Below are 17390 nucleotides of genomic sequence, written 5' to 3' on the forward strand. Positions count from 1 at the left end.
GGTTGGAACCAAAGATCTAAAATTTGGACTCATCAGACCAAAGCACAGATTTCCACTGGTCTAATGTCCATTCCTTGTGTTCTTTAGCCCAAACAAGTCTCTTCTGCTTGTTGCCTGTCCTTAGCAGTGGTTTCCTAGCAGCTATTTTACCATGAAGGCCTGCTGCACAAAGTCTCCTCTTAACCGTTGTTGTAGAGATGTGTCTGCTGCTAGAACTCTGTGTGGCATTGACCTGGTCTCTAATCTGAGCTGCTGTTAACCTGCGATTTCTGAGGCTGGTGACTCAGATAAACTTATCCTCAGAAGCAGAGGTGACTCTTGGTCTTCCTTTCCTGGGGCGATCCTCATGTGAGCCAGTTTCTTTGTAGCGCTTGATTGTTTTTGCAACTGCACTTGGGGACACTTTCAAAGTTTTCCCAATTTTTCGGACTGACTGACCTTCATTTCTTAAAGTAATGATGGCCACTTGTTTTTCTTTACTTAGCTGCTTTTTTCTTGCCATAATACAAATTCTAACAGTCTATTCAGTAGGACTATCAGCTGTGTATCCACCAGACTTCAGCACAACACAACTGATGGTCCCAACCCCATTTATAAGGCAAGAAATCCCACTTATTAAACCTGACAGGGCACACCTGTGAAGTGAAAACCATTTCCGGTGACTACCTCTTGAAGCTCATCAAGAGAATGCCAAGAGTGTGCAAAGCAGTCATCAAAGCAAAAGGTGGCTACTTTGAAGAACCTAGAATATAAGACATATTTTCAGTTGTTTCACACTTTTTTGTTAAGTATATAATTCCACATGTGTTAATTCATAGTTTTGATGCCTTCAGTGTAAATGTACAATTTTCATAGTCATGAAAATACAGAAAAATCTTGAAATGAGAAGCTGTGTCCAAACTTTTGGTCTGTACTGTACAAGAATATAACTACTATAATACTGTCCTCTATGTACAAGAATATAACCAGGGATGTGGAGTCGGTATAAATGGACTAACTCCGACTCCTAAAATATACACTGCTCAAAAAAATACAGGGACCCCTGAAATCCCCCCTCCTAGATGTGAATGAATGAAATCTTCTCATTGAATACTTTGTTCTATAGAAAGCTGAATGTGCTGACAACAAAATCACACAAAAATCATCAATGGAAATCACATTTATTAAGCAATGGAGGCCTGGATCTGGAGTCACCCCCAAAATTAAAGTGGAGAAACACACTACAGGCTGATCCCACTGTGATGTAATGTCCTTAAAACAAGTCGAAATGAGGCTCAGTATTGTGTGTGGCCTCCACGTGCCTGTATGACCTCCCTACAACGCCTGGGCATGCTCCTGATGAGGCTGAGTATTGTGTGTGGCCTCCACGTGCCTGTATGACCTCCCTACAATGCCTGGGCATGCTCCTGATGAGGCTGAGTATTGTGTGTGGCCTCCACGTGCCTGTATGACCTCCCTACAACGCCTGGGCATGCTCCTGATGAGGCTGAGTATTGTGTGTGGCCTCCACGTGCCTGTATGACCTCCCTACAACGCCTGGGCATGATCCTGATGAGGCTGAGTATTGTGTGTGGCCTCCACGTGCCTGTATGGCCTCCCTACAACGCCTGGGCATGCTCCTGATGAGGCTGAGTTTTGTGTGTGGCCTCCACGTGACTGTATGACCTCCCTACAACGCCTGGGCATGCTCCTGATGAGGCTGAGTATTGTGTGTGGCCTCTACATGCCTGTATGACCTCCCTACAACGCCTGGGCATGCTCCTGATGAGGCTGAGTATTGTGTGTGGCCTCCACGTGCCTGTATGACCTCCCTACAACGCCTGGGCATGCTCCTGATGAGGCTGAGTATTGTGTGTGGCCTGCACTTGCCTGTATGACCTCCCTACAACGCCTGGGCATGCTCCTGATGAGGCTGAGTATTGTGTGTGGCCTCCACGTGCCTGTATGACCTCCCTACAACGCCTGGGCATGCTCCTGATGAGGCTGAGTATTGTGTGTGGCCTCCACGTGCCTGTATGACCTCCCTACAACGCCTGGGCATGCTCCTGATGAGGCTCAGTATTGTGTGTGGCCTCCACGTGCCTGTATGACCTCCCTACAACGCCTGGGCATGCTCCTGATGAGGCTGAGTATTGTGTGTGGCCTCCACGTGCCTGTATGACCTCCCTACAACGCCTGGGCATGCTCCTGATGAGGCTGAGTATTGTGTGTGGCCTCCACGTGCCTGTATGACCTCCCTACAACGCCTGGGCATGCTCCTGATGAGGCTCAGTATTGTGTGTGGCCTCCACGTGCCTGTATGACCTCCCTACAACGCCTGGGCATGCTCCTGATGAGGCTGAGTATTGTGTGTGGCCTCCACGTGCCTGTATGACCTCCCTACAACGCCTGGGCATGCTCCTGATGAGGCTGAGTATTGTGTGTGGCCTCCACGTGCCTGTATGACCTCCCTACAACGCCTGGACATGCTCCTGATGAGGCTCAGTATTGTGTGTGGCCTCCACGTGCCTGTATGACCTCCCTACAACGCCTGGGCATGCTCCTGATGAGGCTGAGTATTGTGTGTGGCCTCCACGTGCCTGTATGACCTCCCTACAACGCCTGGGCATGCTCCTGATGAGGCTGAGTATTGTGTGTGGCCTCCACGTGCCTGTATGACCTCCCTACAACGCCTGGGCATGCTCCTGATGAGGCTCAGTATTGTGTGTGGCCTCCACGTGCCTGTATGACCTCCCTACAACGCCTGGGCATGCTCCTGATGAGGCTGAGTATTGTGTGTGGCCTCCACGTGCCTGTATGACCTCCCTACAACGCCTGAGCATGCTCCTGATGAGGCTGAGTATTGTGTGTGGCCTCCACGTGCCTGTATGACCTCCCTACAACGCCCGGGCATGCTCCTGATGAGGCTGAGTATTGTGTGTGGCCTCCACGTGCCTGTATGACCTCCCTACAACGCCTGGGCATGCTCCTGATGAGGCTTAGTATTGTGTGTGGCCTCCACGTGCCTGTATGACCTCCCTACAACGCCTGGGCATGCTCCTGATGAGGCTGAGTATTGTGTGTGGCCTCCACGTGCCTGTATGACCTCCCTACAATGCCTGGGCATGCTCCTGATGAGGCTGAGTATTGTGTGTGGCCTCCACGTGCCTGTATGACCTCCCTACAACGCCCGGGCATGCTCCTGATGAGGCTGAGTATTGTGTGTGGCCTCCACGTGCCTGTATGACCTCCCTACAACGCCTGGGCATGCTCCTGATGAGGCTGAGTATTGTGTGTGGCCTCCACGTGCCTGTATGACCTCCCTACAACGCCTGGGCATGCTCCTGATGAGGCTGAGTATTGTGTGTGGCCTCCACGTGCCTGTATGACCTCCCTACAACGCCTGGGCATGCTCCTGATGAGGCTGAGTATTGTGTGTGGCCTCCACATGCCTGTATGACCTCCCTACAACGCCTGGGCATGCTCCTGATGAGGCTGAGTATTGTGTGTGGCCTCCACGTGCCTGTATGACCTCCCTACAACGCCCGGGCATGCTCCTGATGAGGCTGAGTATTGTGTGTGGCCTCCACGTGCCTGTATGACCTCCCTACAACGCCTGGGCATGCTCCTGATGAGGCTGAGTATTGTGTGTGGCCTCCACGTGCCTGTATGACCTCCCTACAACGCCTGGGCATGCTCCTGATGAGGCTGAGTATTGTGTGTGGCCTCCACATGCCTGTATGACCTCCCTACAATGCCTGGGCATGCTCCTGATGAGGCTGAGTATTGTGTGTGGCCTCCACGTGCCTGTATGACCTCCCTACAACGCCCGGGCATGCTCCTGATGAGGCTGAGTATTGTGTGTGGCCTCCACATGCCTGTATGACCTCCCTACAATGCCTGGGCATGCTCCTGATGAGGCTGAGTATTGTGTGTGGCCTCCACGTGCCTGTATGACCTCCCTACAACGCCTGGGCATGCTCCTGATGAGGCTGAGTATTGTGTGTGGCCTCCACGTGCCTGTATGACCTCCCTACAACGCCTGGGCATGCTCCTGATGAGGCTGAGTATTGTGTGTGGCCTCCACGTGCCTGTATGACCTCCCTACAACGCCTGGGCATGCTCCTGATGAGGCTGAGTATTGTGTGTGGCCTCCACATGCCTGTATGACCTCCCTACAATGCCTGGGCATGCTCCTGATGAGGCTGAGTATTGTGTGTGGCCTCCACGTGCCTGTATGACCTCCCTACAACGCCTGGGCATGCTCCTGATGAGGCTGAGTATTGTGTGTGGCCTCCACGTGCCTGTATGACCTCCCTACAACGCCTGGGCATGCTCCTGATGAGGCTGAGTATTGTGTGTGGCCTCCACGTGCCTGTATGACCTCCCTACAATGCCTGGGTATGCTCCTGATGAGGCTGAGTATTGTGTGTGGCCTCCACGTGCCTGTATGACCTCCCTACAACGCCTGAGCATGCTCCTGATGAGGCTGAGTATTGTGTGTGGCCTCCACGTGCCTGTATGACCTCCCTACAACGCCTGGGCATGCTCCTGATGAGGCTGAGTATTGTGTGTGGCCTCCACGTGCCTGTATGACCTCCCTACAACGCCTGGGCATGCTCCTGATGAGGCTGAGTATTGTGTGTGGCCTCCACGTGCCTGTATGACCTCCATACAACGCCTGGGCATGCTCCTGATGAGGCTGAGTATTGTGTGTGGCCTCCACGTGCCTGTATGACCTCCCTACAATGCCTGGGCATGCTCCTGATGAGGCTGAGTATTGTGTGTGGCCTCCACGTGCCTGTATGACCTCCCTACAACGCCCGGGCATGCTCCTGATGAGGCTGAGTATTGTGTGTTGCCTCCACGTGCCTGTATGACCTCCCTACAACGCCTGGGCATGCTCCTGATGAGGCTGAGTATTGTGTGTGGCCTCCACGTGCCTGTATGACCTCCTTACAATGCCTGGGCATGCTCCTGATGAGGCTGAGTATTGTGTGTGGCCTCCACGTGCCTGTATGACCTCCCTACAACGCCTGGGCATGCTCCTGATGAGGCTGAGTATTGTGTGTGGCCTCCACGTGCCTGTATGACCTCCCTACAATGCCTGGGCATGCTCCTGATGAGGCTGAGTATTGTGTGTGGCCTCCACGTGCCTGTATGACCTCCATACAACGCCTGGGCATGCTCCTGATGAGGCTGAGTATTGTGTGTGGCCTCCACGTGCCTATATGACCTCCCTACAGCGCCTGGGCATGCTCCTGATGAGGCTGAGTATTGTGTGTGGCCTCCACGTGCCTGTATGATCTCCCTACAATGCCTGGGCATGCTCCTGATGAGGCTGAGTATTGTGTGTGGCCTCCACGTGCCTGTATGACCTCCCTACAGCGCCTGGGCATGCTCCTGATGAGGCTCAGTATTGTGTGTGGCCTCCACGTGCCTGTATGACCTCCCTACAACGCCTGGGCATGCTCCTGATGAGGCTCAGTATTGTGTGTGGCCTCCACGTGCCTGTATGACCTCCCTACAGCGCCTGGGCATGCTCCTGATGAGGCTGAGTATTGTGTGTGGCCTCCACGTGCCTGTATGACCTGCCTACAGCGCCTGGGCATGCTCCTGATGAGGCTCAGTATTGTGTGTGGCCTCCACGTGCCTGTATGACCTCCCTACAACGCCTGGGCATGCTCCTGATGAGGCTCAGTATTGTGTTTGGCCTCCACGTGCCTGTATGACCTCCCTACAACGCCTGGGCATGCTCCTGATGAGGCTGAGTATTGTGTGTGGCCTCCACGTGCCTGTATGACCTCCCTACAACGCCTGGGCATGCTCCTGATGAGGCTGAGTATTGTGTGTGGCCTCCACGTGCCTGTATGACCTCCCTACAACGCCTGGGCATGCTCCTGATGAGGCTGAGTATTGTGTGTGGCCTCCACGTGCCTGTTTGACCTCCCTACAATGCCTGGGCATGCTCCTGATGAGTCTCAGTATTCTGTGGTGCCTCCACGTGCCTGTATGACCTCTCTACAACGCCTGGGCATGCTCCTGATGAGGCTGAGTATTGTGTGTGGCCTCCACGTGCCTGTATGACCTCCCTACAACGCCTGGGCATGCTCCTGATGAGGCTGAGTATTGTGTGTGGCCTCCACGTGCCTGTATGACCTCCTTACAACGCCTGGGCATGCTCCTGATGAGGCTCAGTATTGTGTGTGGCCTCCACGTGCCTGTGTGACCTCCTTACAACGCCTGGGCATGCTCCTGATGAGGCTGAGTATTGTGTGTGGCCTCCACGTGCCTGTATGACCTCCCTACAATGCCTGGGCATGCTCCTGATGAGGCTGAGTATTGTGTGTGGCCTCCACGTGCCTGTATGACCTCCCTACAACGCCTGGGCATGCTCCTGATGAGGCTCAGTATTGTGTGTGGCCTCCACGTGCCTGTATGACCTCCCTACAACGCCTGGGCATGCTCCTGATGAGGTTGCGGATGGTCTCCTGTGGGAACTCCTCCCAGACCTGGACTAAAGCATCCTCCAACTCCTGGAAAGTCTGTGGTGCAACGTGACGTTGGTGGATGGAGCGAGACATGATGTCCCAGATGTGCTCAATCGGATTCAGGTCTGGGGAACGGGCGGCCAGTCCATAGCTTCAATGCCTTCATCTTGCAGGAACTGCTGACACACTCCAGCCACATGAGGTCTGGCACTGTCCTGCATTAGGAGGAACCCAGGGCCAACCGCACCAGCATATGGTCTCACAAGGGGTCTGAGGATCTCATCTCGGTACCTAATGGCAGTCAGGCTACCTCTGGGGAGCACATGGAGGGCTGTGCGGTCCTCCAAAGAAATGCCACCCCACACCATTACTGACTCACTGCCAAACCGGTCATGCTGAAGGATGTTGCAGGCAGCAGATGACTCTCCACGGCGTCTCCAGACTCTGTCACGTCTGTCACATGTGCTCAGTGTGAACCTGCTTTCATCTGTGAAGAGCACAGGGCGCCAGTGGCGACTTCGCCAATCCTGGTGTTCTGTGGCAAATGCCAAGGTTCCTGCACGGTGTTGGGCTGTGAGCACAACCCCCATCTGTGGGCGTCGGGCCCTCATACCACCCTCATGGAGTTGGTTTCTAACCGATTGTGCAGACACATGCACATTTGTGGCCTGCTGGCGGTCATTTTGCAGGGCTCTGGCAGTGCTCCTCCTGTTCCTCCTTGGACAAAGGCGGAGGTATCGGTCCTGCTGCTGGGTTGTTGCCCTACTACGGCCCCCTCCACGTCTCCTGGTGTACTGGCCTGTATCCTGATTGCGTCTCTGGACACTACGCTGACAGACACAGCAAACCTTCCTGCCTCAGCTTGCATTGATGTGCCATCCTGGATGAGCTGCACTACCTGAGCAACTTCTGTGGGTTGTAGAGTCCGTCTCATGCTACCATGAGTGTGAAAGCACAGCCAACATTCAAAAGTGACCAAAACATCAGCCAGAAAGCATTAGTACTGAGATGTGGTCTGTGGTCCCCACCTGCAGAACCACTCCTTTATTGAGGGTGTCTTGATAATTGCCAATAATTTCCATCTATTGTCTATTCCATTTGCACAACAGCAGGTGAAATTGATTGTCAATCAGTGTCGCTTCCTAAGTGGACAGTTTGATCTCACAGAAGTTTGATTTACTTGGAGTTATATTCTGTTGTTTAAGTGTTCCCTAGATTTTTTTGAGCAGTGTATAATAAATTGGGTACAGTAGTTCAATGCAGAATGTGCTGAATATTTTTTCATAGGAATTTGGGAAAGTTATGAAATGTCCTATAAATGGCTGTTCTATTCCTGATCTAAGGCTACATTCACGCACAGTGTTTTTGCTGCGTTTTTTGAGGATACTTTTTTCAGCTGCAAAAGCAGATCAGCTTTTTAAAAAACCGCATCGCCTGAAAGGTTTTTGAGCTCATAGATAATGTTTTCAATAGCAAAAGCAGATTAGAAAAACGCCGCACAAACTGACATGCTCATTTTTTTGTGAGGATCCGTTTTTGAGCCCAAAAACGGATCCTCACAAAACGATGTGTCTGAATGTCATATCTTGAAACCCATTGACTTTGCTAGGATGCCCAGAGTCACTGCTTTTTACTGCAAAAAACGGATCCGCAAAAACACTCTGTGTGAATCATGGCTGTAGCCAGCAAGGGGCAGGGGGGGCAGCTGCCCCCCCCCCAGAAGCAGGGGCACGCACCTATCAAAACTCACTTGTATGCTGCAGTCCTCCCGATCTGCACCGCCTGCAGACTGCAGGGGGCAATCTCCCCTCCTCTGTCCTCTCTTCTGCTGTCTTCACCAGAGAGAGGAGGGGGAGGGCTGCCTGCCCTGCACAGGATCTCCAAGCTGGAGAAAGTGAAAGTACTACTGCTCATCTCTGTCACAGGAAGGTAACTAATACTAATATTTAGGTGATTATTATGTGCTCTCTGTACAATGTGTGTGAACTATATGTGCGATATCTGCAATGTACTATTTCCTGTCTGTAGCTGTCATCTGTCTATCACACTCTATCTATCCCTCCATGTATTCATCTATCTATCCATCTATCTATCCCTCCATCTATCCGTTCATCTATCCTTTCATTTATCCCTCTATCCATCCATCTATCCATCTATCTATCCATCCTTTCATCTATCCCTCCCACTATCCATCCATATGGCTATCTATAATCTATCTATCCATATATTTATCCATCCCTCTATCCCTCTGTCTATCTCTCCATTTATCCATCCCTCTATTTACCTATCCATCCCTCTATTAATCTATCTATTCCTCCATCTATCCCACTATCTATCCATCCCTCCATCTATCTATCCATCCCTCTATCTATCTATCTATCTATGACTTTATCTATCTTATCTTATCTATCTATCCATCCATCTATCCCTTCATCTATCCCTCCACCTATCTATCCATATGGCTATCTATCATCTATCTATCCATATGTTTATCCATCCATCCCTGTATCTATGAATCTCTCCATCCCTCTATTTACCTATCCATCCCTCTATTAATCTATCTATTCCTCCATCTCTCCCACTTATCTATCTATCCATCCCTCCATCTATCTATCTATCCATCCCTCTATGACTTTATCTATATATTTAAATATAAGCAATATATGTGGGAGTCGGAGTTGGTGTAAGGGAAATTGAGGAGTCGGAGTTGCAGGTTTGGCTTACCGACTCCACAGCCCTGAATATAACTACTATAATACTGCTCCTATGTACAAGAATATAACTACTATAATACTGCCCCCTATGTACACGAATATAACTACTATAATACTGTCCCCTATGTACAAGAATATAACTACTATAATACTGCTCCTATGTACAAGAATATAACTACTATAATACTGCTCCTATGTACAAGAATATAACTACTATAATACTGCTCCTATGTACAAGAATATAACTACTATAATACTGCTCCTATGTACAAGAATATGACTACTATAATACTGCTCCTATGTACAAGAATATAACTACTATAATACTGCCCCCTATGTACAAGAATATAACTACTATAATACTGCTCCTATGTACAAGAATATAACTACTATAATACTGCTCCTATGTATAATAATATAATTACTATAATACTGCCCCTATGTATAATAATATAATTACTATAATACTGCCCCTATGTATAATAATATAATTACTATAATACTGCCCACTATGTACAAGAATATAACTACTATAATACTGCCCCCTATATACAAGAATATAACTACTATAATACTGCCTCCTATGTACAAGAATATAACTAATATATCACTGTCCCCTATGTACAAGAATATAACTACTATAATACTGCCCACTATGTACAAAAATATAACTACTATAATACTGCTCCTATGTACAAGAATATAACTACTATAATACTGCCTCCTATGTACAAGAATATAACTACTATAATACTGTCCCCTATGTACAAGAATATAACTACTATAATACTGTCCCCTATGTACAAGAATATAACTACTATAATACTGCCCCCTATGTACAAAAATATAACTACTATAATACTGCCCCTATGTACAAGAATATAACTACTATAATACTGCCCCCTATGTACAAAAATATAACTGCTATAATACTGCTCCTATGTACAAAAATATAACTACTATAATACTGCCTCCTATGTACAAGAATATAACTACTATAATACTGCCCTCTATGTACAAGAATAGAACTACTATAATACTGCCCCCTATGTACAAGGATATAACTACTATAATACTGCCCCCTGCGTACAAGAATATAATTACTATAATACTGCCCCTATGTACAAGAATATAACTACTATAATACTGCCTCCTATGTACAAGAATATAACTACTATAATACTGCCCCTATGTACAGGAATATATCTACTATAATACTGCCCCCTATGTACAAGGATATAACTACTATAATACTGCCCCTATGTACGAGAATATAACTACTATAATACTGCTCCCTATATACAAGAATATAACTACTATAATACTGCTCCCTATATACAAGAATATAACTGCTATAATACTGCTCCTATGTACAAGAATATAACTACTATAATACTGCTCCTTATATACAAGAATATAATAATAATAATCTTTATTTTTATATAGCGCTAACTTATTCCGCAGCGCTTTACATACATTATCGTCGCTGTCCCCATCGGGGCTCACAATCTAGATTCCCTATCAGTATGTCTTTGGAGTGTGGGAGGAAACCGGAGAACCCGGAGGAAACCCACGCAAACACGGGGAGAACATACAAACTCCTTGCAGATGTTGTCCTTGGTGGGATTTGAACCCAGGACCCCAGCGCTGCAAGGCTGCAGTGCTAACCACTGCACCACCGTGCCGCCCTATATATATCTACTATAATACTGCCCCCTGCGTACAAGAATATTATTCCTGTAATACTGCCCCAATGTACAAGAATATAACTACTATAATACTGCCCCCTATGTACAAGAATATAACTACTATAATACTGCCCCCTATGTACAAGAATATAACTACTATAATACTGCCCCTATGTACAAGAATATAACTTCTATAATACTGCCCCCTATGTACAAGAATATAACCACTATAATACCGCTCCTATGTACAAGAATATAACTACTATAATACTGCTCCTATGTACAAGAATATAACTACTATAATACTGCTCCTATGTACAAGAATATAACTACTATAATACTGCTCCCTATGTACAAGAATATAACTACTATAATACTGCTCCTATGTACAAGAATATAACTACTATAATACTGCTCCTATGTACAAGAATATAACTACTATAATACTGCTCCTATGTACAAGAATATAACTACTATAATACTGCCCCTATGTACAAGAATATAACTACTATAATACTGCTCCTATGTACAAGAATATAACTACTATAATACTGCTCCCTATGTACAAGAATATAACTACTATAATACTGCTCCTATGTACAAGAATATAACTACTATAATACTGCTCCTATGTACAAGAATATAACTACTATAATACTGCTCCTATGTACAAGAATATAACTACTATAATACTGCCCCTATGTACAAGAATATAAATACTATAAGACTGTTCCTATGTACAACAATATAACTACTATAATACTGCCCCCTATGTACAAGAATATAACTACTATAATACTGTCCCCTATGTACAAGAATATAACTACTATAATACTGCTCCTATGTACAAGAATATATCTACTATAATACTGCCCCATATACAAGAATATAACTACTATAATACTGCCCTCTATGTACAAGAATATAACTATATAATACTGCTCCTATGTACAAGAATATAACTACTATAATACTGCTCCCTATGTACAAGAATATAACTACTATAATACTGCCCCATATGTACAAGAATATAACTACTATAATACTGCCCCATATGTACAAGAATATAACTACTATAATACTGCCCCTATGTACAAGAATATAACTACTCTAATACTGCTCTCTATGTACAAGAATATAACTACTATAATACTGCTCCTATGTACAAGAATATAACTACTATAATACTGCTCCTACATAGAAGAATCTGTGTGAGATGAGGCATTATGGTCTTTAACCTGCTCCACTTAGGAAAGATGGCTTCCTTTGCTTCCAAACAAGCAAGTATAAGCTTCATTACTATGAAACCCCGAGTGGTCTGAAGATGGTGATGAATACAGATCTGAGCGTGGGGGGCACACGGGACGTCTTGCATCAGATCTACAGCACGGTGAGAAATCTCGGTTCATAAGGTGGAGTTTAGGATATGGTGACTGTAGATGAAAACTGAAGAAGTTTCCATGTGTTTTTGGTTAGATTTTTAAGATACTGGAGGTCCCATTGGTGTCTATTCAAATAGTCAATAATTTGTCTAGGTGGGTTTGGGCAAGTCTACTGGCCCCTGTAGGTCAATAGAGAAATATAGAGTAGCTATTGATTTCAGAGGACATTAGTGGTGGCCCAAAGCCGAGAACCACATGATGCGATTCATAGACCAGGTGGTATATAGAGTCCTCTTTATAGGAGGCCGGGCTCTAGTTGACCTCCTTGTTAATACCGTATCATTGACTGAACCTGTAGACAATATTTTGGTGATGTACGATGGATATTTCCGTTCTCTTTCCCTCAGATTTATGTGGAGTATGTGGTGAAGAATTCCCTCTGTTCCCTCAATGAACCCATCCAAAGCGAACTTTTTAAAAGCAAACTGGACAGCTTTATCCGCAGCCTCCCCTACTTCTCTGCTCGAGCAGGTTAGGCCCAATCAGCCGGACATCCTGAACCAACCCTGAGCAGCCACCAAGCCTCGCAGTACATGAGATGTCTCGGAAGCTCCCGTGGATCCAACGTCAACGGCAGAAGACTTTACGTCAACAACTGAGAATCTAGTGTCCCACCGTCATTACTATTGTGTCTCCTGCTTACACGTAGGAATGTTTACCCGCATGTTACACAAGGCTTTTGGATAACGGTCAGTCCTCGTGTTTGTAGAACGAAGAAGTATTTTCAGATATTGCCCAGGTATAGAAAGAAGAGGCTCTAGCGAATGAGAAACGACACCAAGAAGCAATGACCGACTTTTCTTTTCTGCGATATGGACTCTAAAGTGTGATGTCTACCTGTGACCTATAGCGGCTGTGTAATGGGGAGAGGAAAAAAGAGGAAAATCGGGTGTAATGTTACATGTCTATTAAACTACTATAATGTCTGAAAGTGCAGGTTCAATAGGGAACCTTATTCCTCTGCCTCGCATTCTAGGGAGCCACAGACAGAGCCACTAGGTAAGGGTCTCCTCCCCCCACAAGGTAATACAGATGAGAGGAGCTATGAGTCTCCTCCCCCTGCAGGGTGATTCATATGGGAGGAGCTATGAGTCTCTTCCCCCTGCAGGGTGATACCAATAGGAGCTATGAGTCTCGTCCCCCTGCAGGGTGATACAGATAGGAGCTATGAGTCTCCTCCCCCTGCAGGGTGATACAGATAGGAGCTATGAGTCTCCTCTCCCTGCAGGGTGATTTATATGGGAGGAGCTATGAGCCTCTTCCCCCTGCAGGGTGATACCAATAGGAGCTATGAGTCTCGTCCCCCTGCAGGCTGATACAGATAGGAGAAGCTATGAGTCTCCTCTCCCTGCAGGGCGCAACAGATGAGAGGAGCTATGAGTCTCATCCCCCTGCAGGGCGCAACAGATGAGAGGAGCTATGAGTCTCCTCCCCCTGCAGGGTGATACAGATAGGAGGAGCTATGAGTCTAATCCCCCTGCAGGGTGATACCCATAGGAGCTATGAGTCTCCTCCCCCTGCAGGGTGATACAGATAGGAGGAGCTATGATTCTCCTCCCCCTGCAGAGTGTTACTGATAGGAGGAGCTATGAGTCTCATCCCCCTGCGGGGTGATACTGATAGGAGGAGCTATGAGTCTTATCCCCCTGCAGGGTGATACTGATAGGAGGAGCTATGAGTTTCCTTCCCCTGCAGGGTGTTACTGATAGGAGGAGCTAGGGGTCTCCTTCCCCTGCAGGGTGATACAGATAGGAGGAGCTATGAGTCTCCTCCCCTGCAGAGTGTTACAGATAGGAGGAGCTATGAGTCTCCTCCCCCTGCAGGGTGATACAGATAGGAGGAGCTATGAGTTTCCTTCTCCTGCAGAGTGTTACTGGTAGAAGGAGCTAGGGGTCTCCTTCCCCTGCAGGGTGATACAGATAGGAGGAGCTATGAGTTTCCTTCTCCTGCAGGGTGATACAGCTAGGAGGAGCTATGAGTTTCCTTCTCCTGCAGGGTGATACAGATAGGAGGAGCTATGAGTCTCCTCCCCCTGCAGGGTGATACAGATAGGAGGAGCTATGAGTCTCCTTCCCCTGCAGGGTGATACAGGTAGGAGCTATGAGTCTCCTTCCCCTGCAGGGTGATACAGATAGGAGGAGCTATGAGTCTCCTCTCCCCTGCAGGATGATACAGATAGGAGGAGCTATGAGTCTCCTTCCCCTGCAGGGTGATACAGATAGGAGGAGCTATGAGTCTCCTTCCCCTGCAGGGTGATACAGAGATGAGGAGCTATGAGTTTCCTTCTCCTGCAGGGTGATACAGATAGGAGGAGCTATGAGTCTCCTTCCCCTGCAGGGTGATACAGATAGGAGGAGCTATGAGTCTCCTTCCCCTGCAGGGTGATACAGAGATGAGGAGCTATGAGTTTCCTTCTCCTGCAGGGTGATACAGATAGGAGGAGCTATGAGTTTCCTTCTCCTGCAGGGTGATACAGATAGCAGGAGCTATGAGTCTCCTCCCCCTGCAGGGTGATACAGATAGGAGGAGCTATGAGTCTCCTCCCCCTGCAGGGTGATACAGATAGGAGGAGCTATGAGTCTCCTTCCCCTGCAGGATGATACAGATAGGAGGAGCTATGAGTCTCCTTCCCCTGCAGGGTGATACAGATAGGAGGAGCTATGAGTCTCCTTCCCCTGCAGGGTGATACAGATAGGAGGAGCTATGAGTCTCCTTCCCCTGCAGGGTGATACAGAGATGAGGAGCTATGAGTTTCCTTCTCCTGCAGGGTGATACAGATAGGAGGAGCTATGAGTTTCCTTCTCCTGCAGGGTGATACAGATAGGAGGAGCTATGAGTCTCCTCCCCCTGCAGGGTGATACAGATAGGAGGAACTATGAGTCTCCTCCCCCTGCAGGGTGATACAGATAGGAGGAGCTATGAGTCTCCTCTCCCTACGGGGTGATACAGGTAGGAGGAGCTATGAGTCTCCTTCCCCTGCAGGGTGATACAGATAGGAGGAGCTATGAGTCTCCTTCCCCTGCAGGGTGATACAGATAGGAGGAGCTATGAGTCTCCTCCCCCTGCAGGGTGATACAGGTAGGAGGAGCTATGAGTCTCTTCGCTCTGCAGGCTGGTACAGAGCTACAGTGTCCTCTGCCAGGTGATGGGGTGTATGGCATTGTTACAGTGTACACCAGAAGCCGAGATGAGTGGATCAGTCAAAATCTGAATTCACCAGTTGGTGCAGATTTTTACGTGGAAATTTAATTCTTAGATTAGTAATTCTCCACAAATTTGAATATAATACTTATTCTCCCCTTTCTGGCTCCTCACAGTCATTCGTGCGGTCCTCATTGCATCTACTGATCCTCACTGCAACAGCTGATGAGGCCTGGGAAGCTTCGGCAGCTGACATTTTGCTGAATATGGGTGGAAGTGAATTAAAAAAAAATCCACATTTTGCTTAAAGGGAATCTGTCCCCCCCTGAGAGATATCTGACCTCTACTATGGCCATACAGGTGATAGAAAAGTAATTCTATACATATCCATATGGCCCATAGTAGAGGTCTAATTGCACAGAAATCTGTTTTTAGAAACTCCGTTGTGCACAGGCTTGGCGTCCTGCGAACGCTAAGAAATCCCCGCCTATGTGCTTATTATTCCCCAAAATCCCCTCCTATATGCTTATTTATTGTATTGCCCCCATCCCCTTCACGTCACAGGGCCCTGTGACGTGCACTATGTTCCCTCTTTTGCCGAGCATGCGCAAAGTGCCGCTCACATAGAGCTCGCTCTGCTTCTCCCCGGCCCGTCTATCCGTGCACTGCGCCGCGGGGTTCTATTGCGCAGGTGTCGGGAAGTGACAGCGACTCTCCGGTGCCTGCGCAATAGAACCCTGTGGCGCAGTGCACAGAGAGACGGGCCGGGGTGAAGCAAAGCGCTCTCTATGTGAGCGGCGCTTTGCGCATGCCCGGCAAGTGAGAGACAACAGTGCACGTCACAGGGCCCTGTGACATGTAGGGGATGGGGGGGAATATGATAAATAAGCAAAGAGGTGGGCATTTCAGGGAATAATAGACAGGCGGGGATTTCTTGGTGCCCCCGGATGCCAAGCCTGTGCAAAAGAGAGTTTCTAAAAACAGATTTCTCTGCAATCAAACCTCTACTATGGGACATACAGGTATGTATAGATTTACTTTTCTATACCCCTTATGCCCATAGTAGAGGTCTGATATCTCCCGGGGGGGGACGGGGACAGATTCCCTTTAATGCAGATTCTTCTAAAATTCAAGTTGAATTCAATTACAGTTGAATTGATTCGCTCATTCGTCGTTCCTAATGTGTTCTTCCATTGTGACCACGGCTCTGTAGGCTCCTGCTGCGGTTCTGCATTTGGGGTTTCTCTTACCTCTTCTATAAGGAGCGGAGTCAGATCCAGATAACACTGGGGAACACGCTTTTCATTGAGAGAAATCTGACACTTTTTTTTTATTAACTTTTAGCTTCTGAATCCAAAAGTGACACCTGTGAAGTATGAGTAGGTTATGGCAATCGTGCTTAAGTAAAAGCCGAGACCCCCGTTATCTCTGCCAGGAGCGGTACCCGTACCACCCAGGGCCATTTAACCACCTAAATGACGCGATCGATGTATTCATCGCTAGGGCCCGATTATCATGATGACCTCCAGGTCAACCAGCTACAGCTAGCCTGTTAGACCATGCTCATAGCATGGTCTAAGAGGCTTCTGTCAGTGCACCACTGACAGGAATGCATTATACCAGCGATCAGAGTGATAAAAGTCCCATAAAGGGACTAGGTAAAAATAAAAAATTGTAAAACAATTTTTTTAAAAAAATCACAAAATAAAGACCAAAAAAAGAAAAAATATTATACCACGCTGAACGCTTACACCGGGGTTTCCGTTCAGACGGAACCCCCGGAGCAAGATTCCCTATAATGAGGCAGATGGAGATACTGTGGATGTCGTCTGACCTGTGATCTGGCAGTGTCCATCTTTTTAGGCGTGCATAAAAGCGCGGTCGACCACAGTATTTTGCACCTCTGAAAAGAACGCCGCTGAACAGAGGCCAGAT

At 47.6% G+C, this 17390-nt stretch overlaps 1 protein-coding gene across 1 annotated transcript in view; it reads left to right on the plus strand.

The window, feature by feature from the left end:
* TRAPPC1 (trafficking protein particle complex subunit 1) overlaps positions 1–15616 on the plus strand; it is a 72164-nt gene extending 56548 nt beyond the window's left edge. The window contains exons 4-5 of the mRNA XM_073654528.1: positions 12124–12262; positions 12662–15616. Coding sequence (XP_073510629.1) covers positions 12124–12262; positions 12662–12790 — 268 coding nt within the window. The 3' untranslated portion in view covers positions 12791–15616. The remainder of the gene's footprint in view (positions 1–12123; positions 12263–12661) is intronic.
* The last annotated feature ends 1774 nt before the right edge of the window (positions 15617–17390 follow it).

This window comes from Phyllobates terribilis, unplaced genomic scaffold (assembly GCF_046119375.1).
Source record: "Phyllobates terribilis strain yellow unplaced genomic scaffold, ASM4611937v1 Scaffold_11__3_contigs__length_659146591, whole genome shotgun sequence".
NCBI lineage: Eukaryota > Metazoa > Chordata > Amphibia > Anura > Dendrobatidae > Phyllobates > Phyllobates terribilis.